Source organism: Stegastes partitus, unplaced genomic scaffold, assembly GCF_000690725.1.
Source record: "Stegastes partitus isolate 25-593 unplaced genomic scaffold, Stegastes_partitus-1.0.2 Scaffold1611, whole genome shotgun sequence".
NCBI lineage: Eukaryota > Metazoa > Chordata > Actinopteri > Pomacentridae > Stegastes > Stegastes partitus.
Window position 1 is genome coordinate 119,463 of NW_007579342.1, and position 19,043 is coordinate 138,505.

The 19,043-nt window shown below is 41.5% G+C and overlaps 1 protein-coding gene across 1 annotated transcript in view; it reads left to right on the plus strand.

Moving 5' to 3' along the window:
- rapgefl1 (Rap guanine nucleotide exchange factor (GEF)-like 1) overlaps nt 1-16,007 on the plus strand; it is a 26,894-nt gene extending 10,887 nt beyond the window's left edge. The window contains exons 3-16 of the mRNA XM_008300949.1: nt 6,124-6,202; nt 7,287-7,491; nt 8,919-9,016; nt 9,233-9,345; nt 10,906-11,073; nt 11,163-11,260; nt 11,743-11,865; nt 12,767-12,945; nt 13,050-13,140; nt 13,721-13,771; nt 13,888-13,975; nt 15,145-15,209; nt 15,399-15,453; nt 15,657-16,007. Coding sequence (XP_008299171.1) covers nt 6,124-6,202; nt 7,287-7,491; nt 8,919-9,016; nt 9,233-9,345; nt 10,906-11,073; nt 11,163-11,260; nt 11,743-11,865; nt 12,767-12,945; nt 13,050-13,140; nt 13,721-13,771; nt 13,888-13,975; nt 15,145-15,209; nt 15,399-15,453; nt 15,657-15,781 — 1,538 coding nt within the window. The 3' untranslated portion in view covers nt 15,782-16,007. The remainder of the gene's footprint in view (nt 1-6,123; nt 6,203-7,286; nt 7,492-8,918; nt 9,017-9,232; nt 9,346-10,905; nt 11,074-11,162; nt 11,261-11,742; nt 11,866-12,766; nt 12,946-13,049; nt 13,141-13,720; nt 13,772-13,887; nt 13,976-15,144; nt 15,210-15,398; nt 15,454-15,656) is intronic.
- Nucleotides 16,008-19,043: the final 3,036 nt, after the last annotated feature.

Sequence of the window (19,043 nt, forward strand, 5' to 3'; positions counted from 1 at the left end):
TTTTATTCTAACAAAGACAACATTGATTGTGTTTCTTGCTTTTAGCTTAAACATAGTTATGTTAGCTGCTAAACTAATATAAATAAGGTAACCTTAGCTGCTATGTTTGCAGAAGCTTAATTGCTATGTTAGCTTTAACATGGTAGCTTTAGTTGCTACATTAACTTAAACAACATATTGTTATTCTGTGTTAGTCTAAATGAGATAAAAAGATGGCGTCAGTCGCCATGGTAGCTTTAACAAGAGAACGTTCGCTGCTAATGCTAGCCTTTATGACTGTTGTGTGTGCAGCGTTGCTCCAACAGATGCACTTTTTGATAAATTATGATAAATAAATGATACATTATGCATTTTGAGAAACTAATATGAAACATTTTAATGTGAGAGGAGCTGCTGTAACATGGCTGCTGCTGTATCAGGCAGTGAATCCACTTTACAAACCAAAACACTGCAGAGATGAAGCACTGTAGAGCGAGAGGCTGCTCTGTGTGGGAGGATGATTTATTCTCCTCAGAAAGAGAAGTGATGAAGCTGCCCACTCGGTTACCTCTGGATGCTTTTACCTTTACCTCCCTCCTCCTCGTCCTCCTCGTCTTCCTCGACCTCTGGCAGCAGCAGGTTTCCTCGTCCTGCCGGCGGAGACGTCGCTGCAGGACTCACTGTTTTTCTGTTTGTATGTAGATACATAAGAGGCTCTTTAGCACCTGTTCACATAGCAACCAGCTCTCAGCGAGACATTTGGACAAGAGATGTGGGAGGAAGTGAGCAGAGGAGGTGGGAGGAAAAAACACAGAGACTCAAATTAGACGCTTCACACTCAAATCCTCCAACTTCAGCCGGAAAATACAAACTCGCACTGTTTTATTCCAAAAGACCGGAAGCTGATTCTTCTGATGCGGGTCCTGTGAGTCAGAATAATCTTTTATGAAAGCTGAAAGCATCCAGATTAACAAATATGTATCCGAAAATCAGCACAGACCCAGAAATATGAACTAAACTCTGCATGAAATTTGGAAAACTGGACCACATTAAAACCAAATCCACATTAAAATACGATTTATTGATCTCAGTCGTTAAGCAGAACATGAGCCAGTATGTGATGGAGAAGACACAATTCCAGAAATACACTGATTCTAAACACCAAATCAGTGCTAAAAAAATGTATGTGGTAACACACACAGCTTAATATATAAATATAAACTTTAAAGTTGACTTCAGTCTCTATTAATGAGTAGGCATAAATATGGCGACTGAATAGCAAAAGATCTTATTCATGGGTTAAGGAGACTAACGTTAAAGGTCATTGCTACATTAGCATAGACAAGATAATGGTAGCTGCTGTGTTAGCTGAAATTTAAAATAGCTTTAGTTGCTCTGTTTGCCAAAGAAGATAAAATTAACCACTACATTAGCCAGTACTTGATAAACAAGATATTGTTGGTTGCTAAGTTAGTAGTCGTTACCCTGAACAAGCTAACAAAATGACAGGCGATAGTATTTGTTGCTATGTTGGCCTAAACAATATGACATTAACTTCTGTTTGCCTAAAAAATATAATGTTAGCCTCTATGGTAGCTTAATTAAGATAACGAGATGACATTAGTTGCTATCACAACAGAAACTTGATATCAGTATAGTCTCAATTGCAATGTAAGCCCAGGTTAGATAATGTTAGCCTAAACAAGATAGCGTTAGTCCCGATGTTAATATTAACAAGATAATATTGGCCTCTATGTTAGCCAAAACTTGATGACAAAGTAGTTTCAGTCGCTATGTTAGCCTAAAGAAGATAAATTTAGCTGTTAGCATTAGGCAATACGTAATCAAGATAGCGTTGGTTACAATGTTAGTCTAAGCAAGATAATGTTTGCCTATTTATTAGGTTAAACAAGGTAATGTTAGCCTCTGTGTTAGCCTAGGCAAGCTATGTTAGCCTTAGCAAGAAAACAAGCTAGTATTACTTATTTTCTTGTAGAAATCTGATATCAAGATTGTGTTAATTGCTATGTTAGCCTACATAAGACTACAAGAGGCTGTTGGTCGCTATGTTAGCCTGAACAAGATGATAATGCTATTATAATATGACTAAATTAATTTTAACAACATAGTGTTAGTCACATGTTAGCCTAAGCAAGATAATATTAGCCTCTATGGTAACATCAACAAAATAACAAGATAGCGTTTGTTGCTATGTTAGCAGGAACTTCATATCAAGATTGTGTCAACTGCTATGCAAGCCTACACAAGACGTTAGCCTCTATTAGCTTAAACAAGATAACAAGATTGTGTTGGTCGCTATGTTAGCAGGAACTTCATGTCAAGATTGTGTCAACTGCTATGCAAGCCTACACAAGACGTTAGCCTCTATTAGCTTAAACAAGATAACAAGATTGTGTTGGTCGCTATGTTAGCAGGAACTTGATATTGAGATAGAGATTATTTGCTAAATATCATAACAATCATAAAAAATGGAAATCATTGTTTGTTGCAGCTGTAGTTTAGAGTCACCATAGTGTTTTTAAAACCACATTTTCAGTGTTTGGAAGATGTTTCCAGACTTCTGTCAGAGTTACAGAATCAGAATGAATGATGTCACAGTTGCTCCTATTCAAGGTCTTAAAAACATAAACAGTACAAAACATATGGATAAACATAAGTAGAAAATATGACCTAAAAAGTAAAAATAGGAGAAATTAAATAGGACAATAAAATGAAATATGAAGCTAAAAAGTAGAAAAAAGAGCAGAAGCGACCACAGCAGGTTGCATGTGTGGTGACACAAGCGCACTACTCGGTGCTGCAGCGATGGATTCATGCTTCCTCTACCAACAAACATGTTACTTCACTACAAACTTTTTGGCAGCAATTTAGAGTTCAGCAGCTCAGTACGCACTCTGAGACAGTGTGTGGGGTGAACTTGTAGCTGTTTTACTTCAAAGACATCAGTCTGTGGCTACAGTCATGATCACCAGTGGTTCTCCATCACTGAACTTCTTCCGACCTTCAGGTGACACTTTGCCTTCGGTGTCAGACGACGGGTTTGTGCGTTAACAGCTGAAGCTCGCTGTGAACATTTGTCGTCGTGCTCAGCTGTGGTGATCCAGAACTCTGTGTTTTGTGTCACTGAAATCCTCCTTCAGTGTTTCTGTTCGGAGGTTGTGGGCGATTTTTCCATCCCATTTGGATTCAGCCGGTTTCTCTCCTCCTCCTCCCACGTTCACACTCTTTCACTGTGTTCTCGCCATCTTTTCTCTCTGCTCAGACTCTGATGATTTTTCTGCAGTCGCTGCACGTGTTTGATTATAAAACACACAGATTTGAGTCTTTTTTAATACTGGAGCTGAGGCTTGTGTCGCCGTTTGCATTTAAATATCAGTTTCATCATCTTTCAACTTACAGGCTCCGTGTCTGTAAAAATGAGGATGTTTCTCCATCACGTATTAAAAACAGTCTGAGCAACTGTTCACTGAAAAATCTAAGATGATTTTGACAATTGGACAACTTAAACATCAAATTACACAAGATAATGCTAAAATCCAAAGTTGTAACCCTCTGAACTCCAAGCAGCAGTCTTCGGGCCTGTTTTTCTCCTGCTACACTTCTAGCTCACTGTGGCTCCGTTTTTTTCACGTTCTCACTGTGAAAATCCAGATTTTCAGGTGAACATTATCTACAGTTTGGCCTCTTTTTTTTAGGGTAAATATGTAAATTAATACTTTTTTTCTCTGATTTTACTTGATGTTATCTGCAACTTATCAAAACAGGTGAAACTACAATTAAAAACTTTAAGAAAACGTACATTTTTTACAGTGCACAGAGTCGTTAATATGAGCTGCACATTCACCAACTGCAGAAATGGCGGCTTTATATTGATGTATGAGTAATAATGACGTAAAAGTCTGATACAAGAGTCACAGGAGACGTTTTTCGTACAGAACATTTTCCTGATTGACCTTGTACTTGTAACCGAATATGTTTTACTGTGTACTAGGAGTATTTTTCACTATTTATTTGTACTTTTACTTCAATAAATTATCTGAATACTCAGTGAGACGCTCATAACTGAACCATTAAAATACAGAACACAGCTGATATGTCATTGATCGCTGATCAGTCTGATTCTTAAATCAATACAAACACGTCGTCCTGTTGTGTCTCTTCACTGTTTCTTCTTCTTCTTCTTCTCTCACATTTCCCTTTTCATCCTCTCACTATCGGCAACGTGGTGTCTCTATGGTAACCGCCTGCAGAGAGGCGGACCCCGACGACAGGCCACGCCCACTGCAGCATGCCTTACACACACACACACACACACACACACACACACACACACACACACACACACACACACAGCGGCAGCAGCAGCAGCAGTGTATTTTAGTAAATGTGACCACAGGTTTTGGAGTCGAGCTGCTTCAGCATCTTAAATTCCAGCTGTTGGCTGCAGCAGCTGCTTCAGAAGAAGAAAAAGCTGCTTCTTGTGCTTCTTTAGAAAATATCAAATCCAGTAAAATGTGTTTGTTTCTGCCTGTAAAGCTGACGAATGTTGCTGCGCCGTTGTTATTCTGAAAGAAGAACCTCTTCAAGGCTGAATGTGTCCTCGTGACCCACATTTAACAGTCTGCAGCCTCTGTGCAGGGATCCCTAAATGTCAGCCTTACCTTAGAGTAATCAGATTACTCTCGGAGTAGAGTCTTTGCTCTGAAACTGACAGCTTAGTTTTAGGGTCATTTTGTCTCGTTTTGTGCCTGTCAGTGGTCAGTTTGTGTCTCTTTGTTGTAGGTATTGACCGATTTGGATTTATTTTTTATATGAACAGTAGAAGTTATTTATGAACAGCATGTGACAGCAGGAACCTGTCATTCATAACTAGATATCTTCATGAATAAGGATTAGTGTAAGTGAATGTGTGCTATAGAAATAGGATTGATGATGTCTGAGCGTCATGTGACTCTACTATTCTCTCCTGTTCACTGATCGATCAAGTGATTGGGACCAATAGCAGCGTGTCTGCTGCAGTTACATCTGCTCTTCTTCTCTGTTTTCTTCATCGTTCTCTCTTCTCTTACTTTTATTGTCCACTATGGCTCAGACCTTTAAACACTATTTTTATTGTTTTCTAGAATCTGTTTCAGGTTCATCTGTGGTTGCCTTTAAACATCATCTCCCCAACACCTTTTGCACTCGTGCAGCCCCATATCATCACCCTCCCACCTCCGTGCTTCACTGTCAGGACTATTCACTGTGGTGGTCCTGGGCAGGTTCACATCAAACATGCTGGAGTCCATCTGAGCTGAACAAGTTTATTTTGATCTCATCTGACCACAAAATGTTCTCCCAACATTCATCAGGCTTCTTGTCATGTTCTTTAGCTGACTTTCATCTGGATGTTTTGTTCTGAGCAGAATTATGTTTTCTCATCCTCCATCCATAGAGGTTGATGTTCTGAAGTGTCCTTCACACTGTCTGCACAGAAACTCTGGTTTCCATTGATAAGTTGCCGTCTGTTTCTCACGGCTAGATTGTGAAAGTAGTTCACTGTCTGTGGAGTCATTTTAGGACGATGACCACTGCAGCTCTGATTAGTGGTACTATGGCTCCTTCTGTACCTCCTGATTACTGCTGACACTGTGTTTCACTGATTTTTAGTTGCTCACTGATCTTCCTGGATCATTTTCCATCTTTGTGAAGTCTCAGAGTTTTCAGTTCCTCTGTTCAGTTCTTCTCCATGTGGAGCCATGATGCAGACATGCAGATAGACACAGCCCATAGGCCCAAAACTAAGACCTCATTTCAGAACCATGTTCATGCAGTGAGACTGATTGGAAGTCACAGGTGGACTCACTTTGGTCCCTCTGAGTTTCTACTTTGGGGCCTGAACTTTTAATACAGTCTTTGTAAAGAATTAGTTCCTGATTGTTGATGTGCTCTTTAATTTAAACATACTGCAGTTTATTGAGAGGTGGTACAGTTTGGAATCATCTGACGCCCACTGCTTGTTGTAAACTGTAAATTCATTTTGCAGCTCTGCGTTCAGGTGTGCACACAGGAATCCCTACCTGCAGCTGAGGTGTGTTCAGGTACAGTGTGTACTAATCTGTCTGTGTTTGTGTGTCTGTGCAGAAACGCTGCTGGATGACTTCATGTTGACACATCCCATCTTCCTGACGGCCGACAGGCTCCAGCAAGTCCTGCTGCAGCAGTATCCTCTAAGCCTGCTGCCAGTGTTGTGTTGTGTTGTGTGTCCATTGTTCGTAATGAATGCCCAGATTTGCACACGTGTCGCTCTGTGAACAGCAACGATTGTGTTTGATTCGGCGTGCTGGTTAAACACAGCGTCGTCGTGTTGTGCGCAGGTTTGTGTTTCTCTGCTGTGCCTCTGAGCAGCTTCTTCATGTTTTCTTTTCACTTTCTCCAATCAAGAAGAAACAGATCAGCTCCTCCCACTAAAACAACCAATCAGCTGCTTCAGTGGAAAAGTCAAAACCTGTCGGGCAGATTTCAGGCTCATGATATCAGAGCTTTAATGGAGCTGAAGGATGCAGCTGGAAAACTGACTGTGATCATTTTTAAGGGGTCTATTAGTAAGAAAGATTTAACCCTCTGGAGAAGTTTCTGAGCGTTTCTTGCTCCTGCACCTCAGTGGAAAAAAAAAACCATGAAGACGGAGAGAGAACTCAGAAATGTGTTCTGTTGGTACGACACAGTTGGAAAGATCAGAAAAGCATCGACTTTCTTTTATGATTTATTTTCGTCAAACGTTCCATTAAATGCTTTTTGTTGCGGTGCGTTCAGTTTCACGACTCGTTGATTCTGTCATCATGTATAATATATAACAGCAGCACCAGTGCTACAGTGTAACCGAGCATCATGGGAAGTGTTGTTCTAAATGTGAGCTCCGCAGAGACGACAGAAAGACCAAAAAAAAAAAAAAAAAGTCATCGGCCAATCAAAGAGGCAGAAACTGGAAAAAACTGTGTGTGTGTGTACAGATGTGTGTGTTTGTGTGTGTGTGTCTGCAGTGATATGTGGGTCATCATGGCGGCGTCTCCGAGCTGCTGCTGCTGCTGCTGCTGCTCCTCTCTGAGGTTGAAACTGCTGATTATTGTGTCACGTTTGTTCCTGATTTATTTCAGCCGCACGTCGCTTGTTTGTGTGTCTGTTTTGTGTATTTGTTTGCGTGTGTGTTTGTTGTGATGGCGTCGCATGCAGTGCGGTGAATGTGGCCGTGGTCAGTTTGTGCAGACGTCTTCTTCTCGGTTCTTCCTGAACTCAACTTTTTCCAGATTCAGTTTGGAGGGAGACGGAGGGGGGAGGGAGGGGGTAGGAGGAGGAGGAGGAGGAGGAGGAGGAGGTGATGAAGATGCAGAGGCAGCCATGATGGACGGAGCAGAGAGGAAGCAGGCCGTGCTGAATGTGGCGTTTAGATACCTGGACACCTACAGAGAGCTGCTGCAGGAGGAGGGAGAGCGCAGCAACAGCTTCCCCAAGGTTACACAATAACACAACACAACAATGTACAACACAACAACACACACAGTTTAACGAACATCATGCGTTTTGGTTCTTTCATAGATTTCCTAAAATTCTTTTGTAAACTTGAATTATGAGCATACGTTCATCAATTTTTCTTAGCTTCATGGCCTCTTAACTTCTCCTGTGTCATTACGATCGACTACAGCTGCTGACTCCTCTGAGCCCATTTAAATTGGGCCCACTTGATCCACTCATTAGGTTCAGCCACAAACACTGGAGTGGGAAAGTCTGAGGAGCTCAGCCAAGATCTGAAAAACCAAATGACTGACTGGAACAAGCCGGGAGAGTCACTTGAAGCCCTTTCATTGCAGCTACAGGTCACAAAGTCATCTGTGCAAACAGCTGCTTGTCATTATGAAGTGCATGGTACAGTTATGTCACTGTCATGATCAGGAAGAAAACACAAACTATCACCTGAACAATTGGTTATAATGGCAAGAGTCAACCAAGAATCCTCAAAAAACAGATCTGCAATGAATCAGAAGCTGCTGGGACACAGCTGTCAGTGTTTTACATCAACATGAGCTGAGAGGCTGCATGAAGACAGAAGTTCTTCCTCTAGAAGTAGAACCTTAAAGCTCGACTGAAGTTTTCTGATGATCACGTGGACAAAGAAAAGACCTTCTGGAGGAAAGTTCTGTGGTCAGATGAAACAAAAACTGAGCTGTTTGGTCACAATGAAAGTAAATGTTTGACGGAGAGAGGTTGACCCCAAGAACACCAAACCTACCATTAAGCATGGTGGTGGCAGTATCATGCTCTGGGGCTGTTTTACTGCCAGTGGAACTGGTGCTTTACACAAAGTAAATGGAATAATGAAGGAGAACCTAAAATCATCAGCCAGAAGGTTGGATCTTGGACACATTCAAGATCCAACAAGACAATGACCTCAAACACACATCAAAAGTGGTAGAGACATGGTTCAATCAGGCTAGAATGAAGGTTTTGGACTGGTCTGCCCAAAGTCCTGACTTTAACCTCACCAAGAAGCTGTGGACTGTGATGAAGAAACAAGTCTGTGTCAGAAAGACAATAAATTTAGTTGAACTGCATCAATTCTGTCCAGAGGAGGGTCAAAGATACAACCAGAAGCCTCTGAATGGAAACCAAACAACGTAACTAAGGTGAAAATGGACATTTCACCAAGTATTAGCATTTCTTTATGTATACTTCTGACTCAGCAGATTTTGTCATATTTCCAGAAGAACTTTAATAAATCTATGAAACAACAAAGATGCATGATTGGACCGTTCTATATTTCTGATATGGCAAACTTTAAATCATTTTATTTTACTTTTTTGTTGTTAGCTTTTGTTTTCTCAGTGAGTTCATTAATATGAATGTTGGTAGTTGCTCATGTTAAACTGTGTCTGGTTGTGTAGGAGCTATACCTGTGTGCGGTTCAGGAACTGACTCGGTATCCTGAACTGGTCGAGGACGTCCTCAAACTTCAGAGGTGGACCGAGATCTTACACTGCCCGTAAGACACACAACAACACACAACTGGTTCCTTAATTCAGACTCACACAGTGCATTCACTATACAGGACAATGTGTTTTTGTCTTTATGATTTATATTAATCACAAATTTAGCATGTCGTCATTGTATTTCTGGCATATTTTATGTACAGATGCCATTTCAATAATGTTTAATCGTGTGTTTTTTGTGTGTCTGTGTGTGTTTTTGTGTTTCACAGCTCTGATGAGGAGAAGGAAAGCAGGAAGAAGCAGGTCCGTCCTCTCTTCAGACACTTCAGACGCATCGATGCCTGTTTGCAGCCCAGGGAGGCGTTTAGGGGCTCTGATGAGAGTACGACAAACACACACCTGCACACGTGCACCAACACACACCTGCACGCGTGCACCAACACCAGTCGTACTACACTGTGTAATCTGTAAATACACACTTCGCTGAAATGCAAACACACCTGCAGACTGTGGTCGGATATACAAATCACAAACCGACACACCCAGAACACACACACCTTTCATGTCTTCAGAGCTGCAGGACATGAGGAGGAGTTAGCCTAGCTTAGCATGATGAGCGCCTTCAAAAGATAAAACAATCCATCATCTGACAACTAAGAGTCCATTTGAGTTTCATGTTATATCCTGTTAGTTAACATCTAGTCTCCACCAGTCTGCGCTGTATTAAGCCAGGTTTGACTGAGCCTAGGCTCAAGAGCAACCGGCTAGAAGCCAACTTTAAGCTAACGGGACCAGATAACTATCTCTTCACCAGTGACACCAATAATCTGACGCCTGGACACTAACTGTTACTTTTTTCTAAGATAACTAGATGCTAATTGTAGCCTAAACTGACAAAAAAAACTTACTGTAAGCTAAGGAATTTAAGAGGCTAACTCTAAACCTATGTCACTAAAAAGCTAACTTTACACTGGTGGGATCAAGAAGCTAATTTTAACCGAACAAGAACAAAAAGTTATGTTCACCTAGATGCTAACTGTAAACTAAAGGGACCTGAAAGCTAGCGGTAATTAAGAGGATCTAGAAACTAACTTGAAGCTAGCAGCTCCAGAAAGCTAACTCAGTGCTCAGGGAATCTAGAAGATAACCTTAAGCAAACAGAACCCAGAAGCTAACTCCTAGGTGCTAACCATAAGCTGAGGGGAAATAGAAGCTCATTTTACACTCACCAAGAGAATAATTTTATGCAAGGTGACGCAGATGCTAACCGTAAGCTAAGGGATCCCAGAAGGCTGCCATAAGCTAAGGGGATCAACAAGCTAACTTAAGCTAATAAGACCTAGAAGATAACTTTATACTCGATAGATCTAGAAGCTAATTTTAATCTGACAAGAATGAGAGGTTAATTTTATGGTAGGTGACGTAGACACTAACTGTTAAGGGGTTAACATTAAGGGGACCTGGAAGCTAGCTTGAAGCTAAGTGGACATAGTTGCTAACTCTAAACAGAGGTGACACAGAAGCTAATTCAAAACTAAGCAGCCTTACTACCTTTAAGCTGACAGGCCTAAAAAGCTACATCATAATAGGCTAATGAAGTTAATATCGATTTATGCTTGTTATGCTTTTCTTGTTAGCGGCTAAATTTTGTAGCAGCTAACAAATTTTGAACAAATGAAATGCTGGATTTAACAGTCAGTGATGCATCTGTTGCTTTGTTGACATTTTTCTGCAATTTTGAAGAGAATGATGCAAATGGTCCTGAATTACACTAAATTATATTAGCTTATGGTTAACTTATAGCTGTTGACCCATGACTCCTGTCAACTATACGTTCACAGTTTCACTATAATTCCAGTCTGAACTTGACATGTTTGTTCTTCCTTTAAGGTACAGTATCACGGTTATACCACAATTTTTCATGTGTGGTTTGTGTGTCCAGTCTTCTGCAGGGTTTACACTCCGGATCATTCCTACGTGACCATCCGGAGCCGGCTGTCCTGCCGGGTCGGAGAGATTCTGGCTCTGGTCCGAGAGAAGCTGCAGTACAGCGAGGACCAACCGGTTCTGCCCGGAAACCTCATCCTGGTGGCGGTGACGTCAGCCGGAGGTCAGGACATGCAGAAACAAGCGCTTGTGGTTCCGGTTGGTTCTCAGAGAAACATTTCACTGTATTTAACGGATGTGTTGTCTTTTTAGAGAAAGCAGTGTTTCGTCCGAGCGATGAGGCCGTCTTCACCACGCTGGGAGTCAACACTCACCTGTTCGCCTGCGAGGCCTCCGAACTGGACTCACTGGTAACAAACTGACTCACTGACTGATTTATATGGTCGATTAACTATCGCCAATAAAACAACGATTAAACAAAAACAGGTTCTTTATTAGATGATCATCCTTGAGATGAAACATGTAATTATTTTGCATTTTAATTCGTAAAAAACAATAATTTGATTAGTATTATAAGTTTTTAATTTTTCCTTAATAAACAAAATCATTTCTTTAAAACAATCAGATGTTTAGTCTAAAAATGGAAATCATACAGGATACATGAGCTCTATATATTATACATGAAAGCGCCCCCTGGTGTATGGAGGCCTGTACAGCAACTACAGTTTATGTCTTATGTGTTTATGGCTCCCCACATAGTTCACTATGTAGTAGTCCTTGAGATGGGAGGATGATTTCAGACACAGCCAGAGTGATGCCAGCCGTCACTGATCAGACTTGTTTGTAGAACCAGAGTGTGATGCTCACAGTCGATCGGTGTTTCGTCCATCAGCTGCCTCTGCCTGAAGAGATCCACTGGAGTCCCGGAGACAGCAAACTACACGACATGTCAGCTGAGGAGGTTTCTAACCAGCTGGTGGTGTTTGACTGGGAGCTGTTCAGCTGCGTGCACGAGGTCAGTGACACACACACACACAACTACACAACACTGCTGGTCAGAGACACAAATCCAGCGTTGACAGTAGTTTTATCATCTGTTTTTGGCTTTTTTGGTTGTTGTTTGATCGGTTGTTTCTTTTATTGGTAGTTTTCCCGTCTGGTTTCGGTCAGTCGTGTCTTTTGTGGTTGTTTATCTGCCCATGTTTTTGGTTATTTGTCTTTCTTTGGTAGTTTTTTCTGTCTGTTTTTGGTCATTGTGTCTTTTTCTGTAGTTTTTAGGTCATGTCTGTCTTTCAAAGGTAGTCTTTTGATTGTTTGAAGTCCTTATTTGGTAATTTATCTGTATATTTTAGTTCGTTTGTGATTTTCTTTCGTAGTTTTTCATCTGTTTTTTGGTCATTTGTCACTTTCGGTAGTTTTTTTCTGGGTCATTTGGCCTGTTTGATTGTTTATTGATCATTTGTTAGGTTTTCTTTGTCTTATTTTCCGTCTGTCTTTGGTCACTGTTGACTTATCTGTCGATTTATTTTGTCGTTTTTTAATTTCCTAAGAACTAGTTGTTTGGGGGCTGCAAGGTGGCTCGGTGTTTAGCACGTCAACTCGCAGCTAGAAGATCCCCGGTCTGTGTCCCAGTGAGGACACCCGGGATCTTTCTGTGTGGAGTTTGCATGTTGAGGTTAATTGGTGATTCTAAATTGTCCGTAGGTGTGAATGTGAGTGTGCTTGGTTGTCTGTCTCTAAGTGTAGCCCTGTGATAGACTGGTGACCTGTCCAGGGTGTCCCCTGCCTTCACCCTGAGTCAGCTGGGATAGACTCCAGCCCCCCATGACCCTAGTGAGGATTAAGCGGTGTATAGACAATAGATGGATGGATGGATGGATGTCTTAACAGCTGTTGTTCTTCTTCATTGGTGTCAGGTGGAGTTTGTGTGTTACGTGTTTCATGGGGAGCAGTCTCGCTGGCGCCCCCTGAACCTGGAGCTGGTCCTGCAGCGCTGCAGCGAGGTGCAGCACTGGGTCGCCACGGAGATCCTGCAGTGTCAGTCGCTGCCCAAGAGGATCCAGCTGCTGCGCAAGTTCATCAAGATCGCAGCGCTGTGAGTTCACGCTCAGAGCAACGAAGAAGAGTTCAGTTTTAGAGCTGTTTTGTTTTCTCTCTCTAGAGTTTCATTTGTTCTGATGAAGCTGTTGTGTGTTCCAGCTGTAAGCAGCAGCAGGATCTTCTCTCCTTCCTCGCTGTGGTTCTGGGTTTGGACAATCCGGCCGTCAGCAGGCTGAGACTCACCTGGGAGGTACGGAGTTTAAAAAACACCTGAAGGTGGCGCTGCAGCACCACCATTAGATCCACTACAGTCACAGTCACTGATCTCAGCATCAGGCTGCAAACATTAAATATTACACATTGTGGTCTTCTTTGTGTTTGTTTATTTTTATTTACTTGTGCACATTTAGAGTGTCTTTGTTGTCATTTTGCATCTGTTTGTGGTGATTTTATTTCTCTTTGTGGAGGATTTCATCTCTGTGTTTGTTGCTTGGTGTCATTGTCTCTTTCTGGTGTTTGTTTTTGCTTTCTTGTGGTCATTTTGTGTTTTTGCGATAATTGTGCGTCTCTCTCTGCTCATTTTGTCTCGTCGTTTTAGTTGTGTGTCTTTGTACGTTGTTTAGACGCTCTGTGTGTTTAGAACAGCATCTATTGATCCATTGTTTTATATTACTGCCTTCAGTATGTGATCAGTGGGCCTCGTTCTTTATCAGTTCTATTATTGATACAAACTGTGATAGAAGTATCAATAAATCCATGACTGTTGTCCATGTTGTTTGTCATGTTTATCAGGTATTGATCACTTAACGTATTGATCTCTGTGTGTTCAGGGTCTGCCGGGGAAGTTCAGGAAACAGTTCCAGCAGTTTGAAAGCATCGCGGTGAGTTTTATTGTTTATTTTATGTCATTGATCAGAGCTGATCAGGTTTACATTGATCAGGCTTGTATCGATCAGGTTTGTATTGATCAGGTTTGTATCGATCCTCTGCTCTCTAGGACCCGTCCAGGAACCATAAGTCCTACAGAGACCTGATCACCAGCCTGAGGCCTCCTCTGATCCCGTTCACTCCTCTGCTGCTCAAAGGTGAAGAACATCTTAAAGTTCTGCAGGTTCAACAGATCTGAGCTTATTTTAACCGAACTGAAACCAAAACACCTCAAATCCAGTTTGAGTTACTGGCTCAGTTTGTGTTACTGCTGATTAACCCAGTTAGTCATGATTTTAGATGTTTTGTAGTTCATGTCTTGTTTTGTAGTTTTTCTTTTTGTACGTGTCTTTCATTGATGGTTTTGCTTTTGGTTGTTTTTGATCATTCATGTTTGATTGGCATAGTTGTTTATCTTTTTTTTGGTAGTTTTCTGGTTATTTTTGGTTGTTTGTTTCTGTATTTGGTAGTTTTCTGTCTATTTTTGGTCTTTTTTCGTAGTTTGGGTTTTTTTTCCGTTTTTTCTTGGTAGTTTGTTGTTGTTTTTTCCCCCATTTACAGACAGCTGCGTTTTCTTTACCTGCACTGATTAACCCAGTTAGCGATGCTAGCAGAAACTAGCCTTTCGTCTCCAGAAACAGACTAATTGATGATCGGATTCTGGTCGATCAGATTATTTATAAACCTGCAGTGATTGGTCCTCTGAGACTCCAGCTGTGGACCAGATGTGAAGCTGCTGCAGCAACGTGAGCTCCACCTCGCTAATTAGCACCTCTGGCTAATCAGCTACTGTTAAAAGGCACAGACACACATGCAGCTCTCTGTCGCCTTGGTAACACAGAGAGGAGGATGGAGGTTTCCTCTTTAGAAAAGCGGGATCACAGCTGTTATTAGTCCTGCAGCGCCTCCTGTTGGTGGACAACAGCCGGATAAAGACACAAAATGTCCACAAAAATCACTGAGCAGCTAAAAAATGTAATTAGATAAAACAGTTTCCGATGGAGCCCCTCAGTGGTGAACCAGAGGAAGTGATGGAAAACAACCAGACGAGTCTGATCATTAGTGAAAACAAAGAGCTCTACTCAGCGCACTAGATCGACTTCAGGGTTTTTTTCCTGCAAAACATCAAAGATTGTCTTCTTTCAGTCATTTTTTAGCTTTATTGTAATTTGTGTCTGTTTTGTGTGTTATTGTGTGTTTTTTTGGAAGGTTTTTTTGTGTCTCTGGTCATTCCATTTCTATTTGGTTCGCTGATTTGTACTTATGATCGTGTTTGTGTGAGTTCCTAGTGACTTTAGCAAACCTGAATCTTTTCTTTCTCCGACAGACTTGACGTTTCTTCACGAGAGCTGTAAAACGTTTCACGGTGAACTCGTCAACTTTGAGAAGATGGTGAGTGTGAATGTGTGACATAGACACAAACTGACCACACACACATTAAACAGCAAAAAGAGACACAAAACAACCACAACGAGACACCATTTGAGACCATGGTTAAGTTTGTGAAGGAGCTGATTCAACGTCAGTGTCTCTAACTGTCTCCGTCTCTTCCTCTTCTTCTGTGGTTTTGCCTTTTTGCAGCATAAAGTGGCCGAGATGGTGAGGATCATTAGACGATACAGGAGCAGTCAGCTAGGTAAGACAACAACACAGACAGCTTCACCTCCGTCAAAAATGTGCTCCAAATCTACAAGAAGCAAAGGACTTTAAAAATGTCGTGATTTGTGACAGGTTTGTGTTTGCGTCTTATTCGTGGTGGATTTGTCTCCATCTTGTGGCTGTTCTGCTTCTCTGCAGCTCTGTGCCTTAATAACCTACAGCTCTGTTTTCACTCTGTAGCCATGGATACAGAGACGTCCCCCTCTCACCTGCAGACGAAGGCCTACGTCCGGCAGCTGCAGGTCATCGACAACCAGAACCTGCTGTTCGACATGTCCTGCAAGCTGGAGCCCAAAGACACGTAGAGCGACAGCGACGACGAGGACGACGGCGATGACGACGGCGAAACTTCAACCCTCCTCCTGATCATCTGCCTGAAACAAGAGAAGACACCACCTTTTATTTTGTACGTTCAGAGCTCCGCCAACCAAAACGTCCCAGCGTCCTCGTCCTGTGGCGGCCATTTTGTCTCAGTGTTTGTCAGTCTTCGTTGAAACGTTCGTCTGAGGCGTCTGAGGTGCAGGTCTGGAATCTTAACAGCCAACCAGATCGTGCATCATCGGCCAAACACAGGCGTCCAATCAAAAGCCAGACAATCCGACACCTGACAGACAGACGGCGTCCACTCTGGGTTTGTCTTTCAGAGCTTAATGACTTCCTGGTGTCTTCTTCTTCTGTGGTGGTTTAACTGCAGAATCGGTGCCACCTGCTGTTTATTGACCAGAGCAGCAGCGGACAGAAACGCGTCAATCTGCGTTTCCTTCGTCTGGTTTTCCTGGAAATTCGATTAAAATTCATGCTACATTTGGACGGTTGGTCGCATTGAGAAGACAGCATGGCCGCCTCTTTAGTCTGTCTTTACCGTTGCCATGGTCACGGTCTCTGTGCTCCTGTTGGACAGTCGTCACATCAGGCGACAGAAGAGGATAAAACTGTCAGATTCAGTCCTATCAGGTCGGCTGACTAGTCTGAACATGACATCCGTCAGCTTCTGCCAGGATTTTCATCACAGAAGCTGCAGTTTTTACTCGAAAAGCAGTTTGTGAGCACCGATAACAGACTCTGTGCAGCTTCAGAATGAATCAAAGTACAGCTGAAGAGTTAAAAGTTCAAATCTGTTCACGTCTGAAAGCAGAATTAACAAAAACATCTCGAGAGTAGAGTTTGGAGGCTGCAGGTACAGCAGGTCCGCAAAGATTCAACCGCGACTCTGCTCATTTCTGAGGTTTTTTTTCTTGCGCCTGCAGCAGTTAATCAGTAATTTATGATTAATTTATCTTTTATTTCATGCAAAAGTGCCAAAACTCTTCAGGGCTCCAGCTTCTCAGATGTAAGAACTTTGCTGCTTCTCCTTGTTGTAGTTTTCAAGCATTTTCAGGCTTTGTTTTTTCACTGATTTCTGCAGAAACATGAACCTGTTTATACTGGAAATAATCATCAGCTGCAACGTTTTTACTGTTGAGTTTCCACTGAAGAACCAGCCAAGTGGGAAAACACCTCGACAGGAGTCATGCAACATTAAAACGTCTTGACCACCGTCAGCAGATCTTGAAGCTGCACGAGGACAAACTGCCGAACAACACGTGGAGAAAATGTTCTCGAAGATGAGAAGATTCGTTAACCGATGAATCCATCAGTTTACCCAGGATCAGGCTGCAGCAGCTTCTCGTAAATCCAACCAGTTTAATATCCTTCAGGCTACGAGCTGCTACGCTGCAAATATCTGATCAGAAGATCAAATGTCTGGAGTATGAATCTGGAGTTTACAGGAGGCTCATTTACCCTGTTTCATCTGCACTGACAACCAAAAGCTGACCAAAAATGTCCATAACGGCCACAGGAATTAGCAAGAAGAGGAAATAATAAATACAGTTGGATGACAAATTGTTAAAAATGAATGAAATGTGACAAAAATCAACTAAAATTCAATGAAAAACTGTTAAAAAATTCTGAAAAAATGACGAAAGAGAGACAAAAAAAACATTGTCTCTTTTAAAATAGGATTAAAAGCCGTTAAAACCATGAAAAATGGACCGAAAGAGACCAAAAAACATCTACAACTGAATAAAAAACAGCAAAAGATTTATGACATTGATTAAAAACTGGAAAAAAAAATTGGATGCAAAACAGTTAAAAAAAAAAAAGCGAGACCAAAAACAGTTTTTAAAATAGATGAAAAATGGTCAAAAAATGACTAAAAAGGCCTAAAAGATTAAAAAAAAAAAAAAAATTAATCAAAATGAAATGAAAACTTGTGGGAAAGTCAAGAAAAACCACCCACAGTGAGGAGAAACGTGGCGCCCACAAGCTGTTCGGGGTTTCGAGGGTTAAACCTGAATCATTTACGAGCAGCTGCTGAGTCCAGGACGGTTCAACCTCTGAGACACCGAATCAGTTTTCCTGCTGGTGGAACCTTGAATTTCCGAGTTTACACTCCTGTGGATTTCATATATTTTTCCATGAAAGTAAAAACACTTTTCCATGAAATAACGGACACTCTGATGTTTGGTCTATCAGCTGCATTGTTCCACTGACTGGGCGGCGATGCGTTCACTGACGGTACGGACAGCGGAGGACGTTCTGGATGAGAGTGTAGATGCTGGTTTTCTACCAAACAACGTCTCAGTTTCAGTTTGTTTTCTTTCAGGACTTTGCTGACGAACATCAAAACGTCTCACAGTATTTTATTCCGCAGCAGGAGGTTCATCGCTTTCAAGGACTAAACCAAAGTTTTTCTGGGTTTCACCTCGTTTACTGCTGACACTGAATCTTTGTCAGTTTCTTTCCACCATTAATTGAATAATCAATTAGCTGTCAGCTGTTAAATTAATCACCAACTATTCTAATTATATCTTACTAATTTTTAAAGTCTAAACGCTGTGATTCCAGCTTTTTAAATATAAATATTTTCTGGTTTCTATCCAGCTCTGTGACAGTAAACTAAATCTCTTTGGACCAAACATTTGAGGAAAGACTGATCCACATTTTATGGACCAATTAGATAATTCGATTGTTTTATCATCAAACTGACCAAAAACTACCACAGAGGACCAAAACAATGACAAACACAAGATACAGAATGAGCAGGAAGTCACACAAAAGCCCCGTTTGACTTTAAAACATTCGTCAGTTTCGTCAAAATAATGTGATGCAGGAATTGTTTGTGTTTATTAATCAATGATCAAAGCAGCTTTTATTGGATTGACGAACCTTAGCAGAAAAAAATGTATCGAAAGTTCAACAAATGTGATGCAAAACGTATAAAAGCACTTTAAAGGTCACGCTAGGTTACATTTTATAGACTAAACAGAAAATAAGCTGCAGGTTAATTTCCACATTTAAAGGATGTGAACAGAAAACGCTGCGTTGGAGTAAATGTGGTGAAAATGTGTAAAAACTGCGGTTTGGTCCTTTAACAAAGCGACTGAACGTGATCGGACTGATATCAGCTGATCGATCAGCGAACAGAAAAACCTCCTTCTTCTCAGCGTTTGGGATCGAACTGCTCCGACCAATCGGCTTTCAGGAAGGACCCGACCGCCCCCCCCCCACAGAGCCATCCTCCCA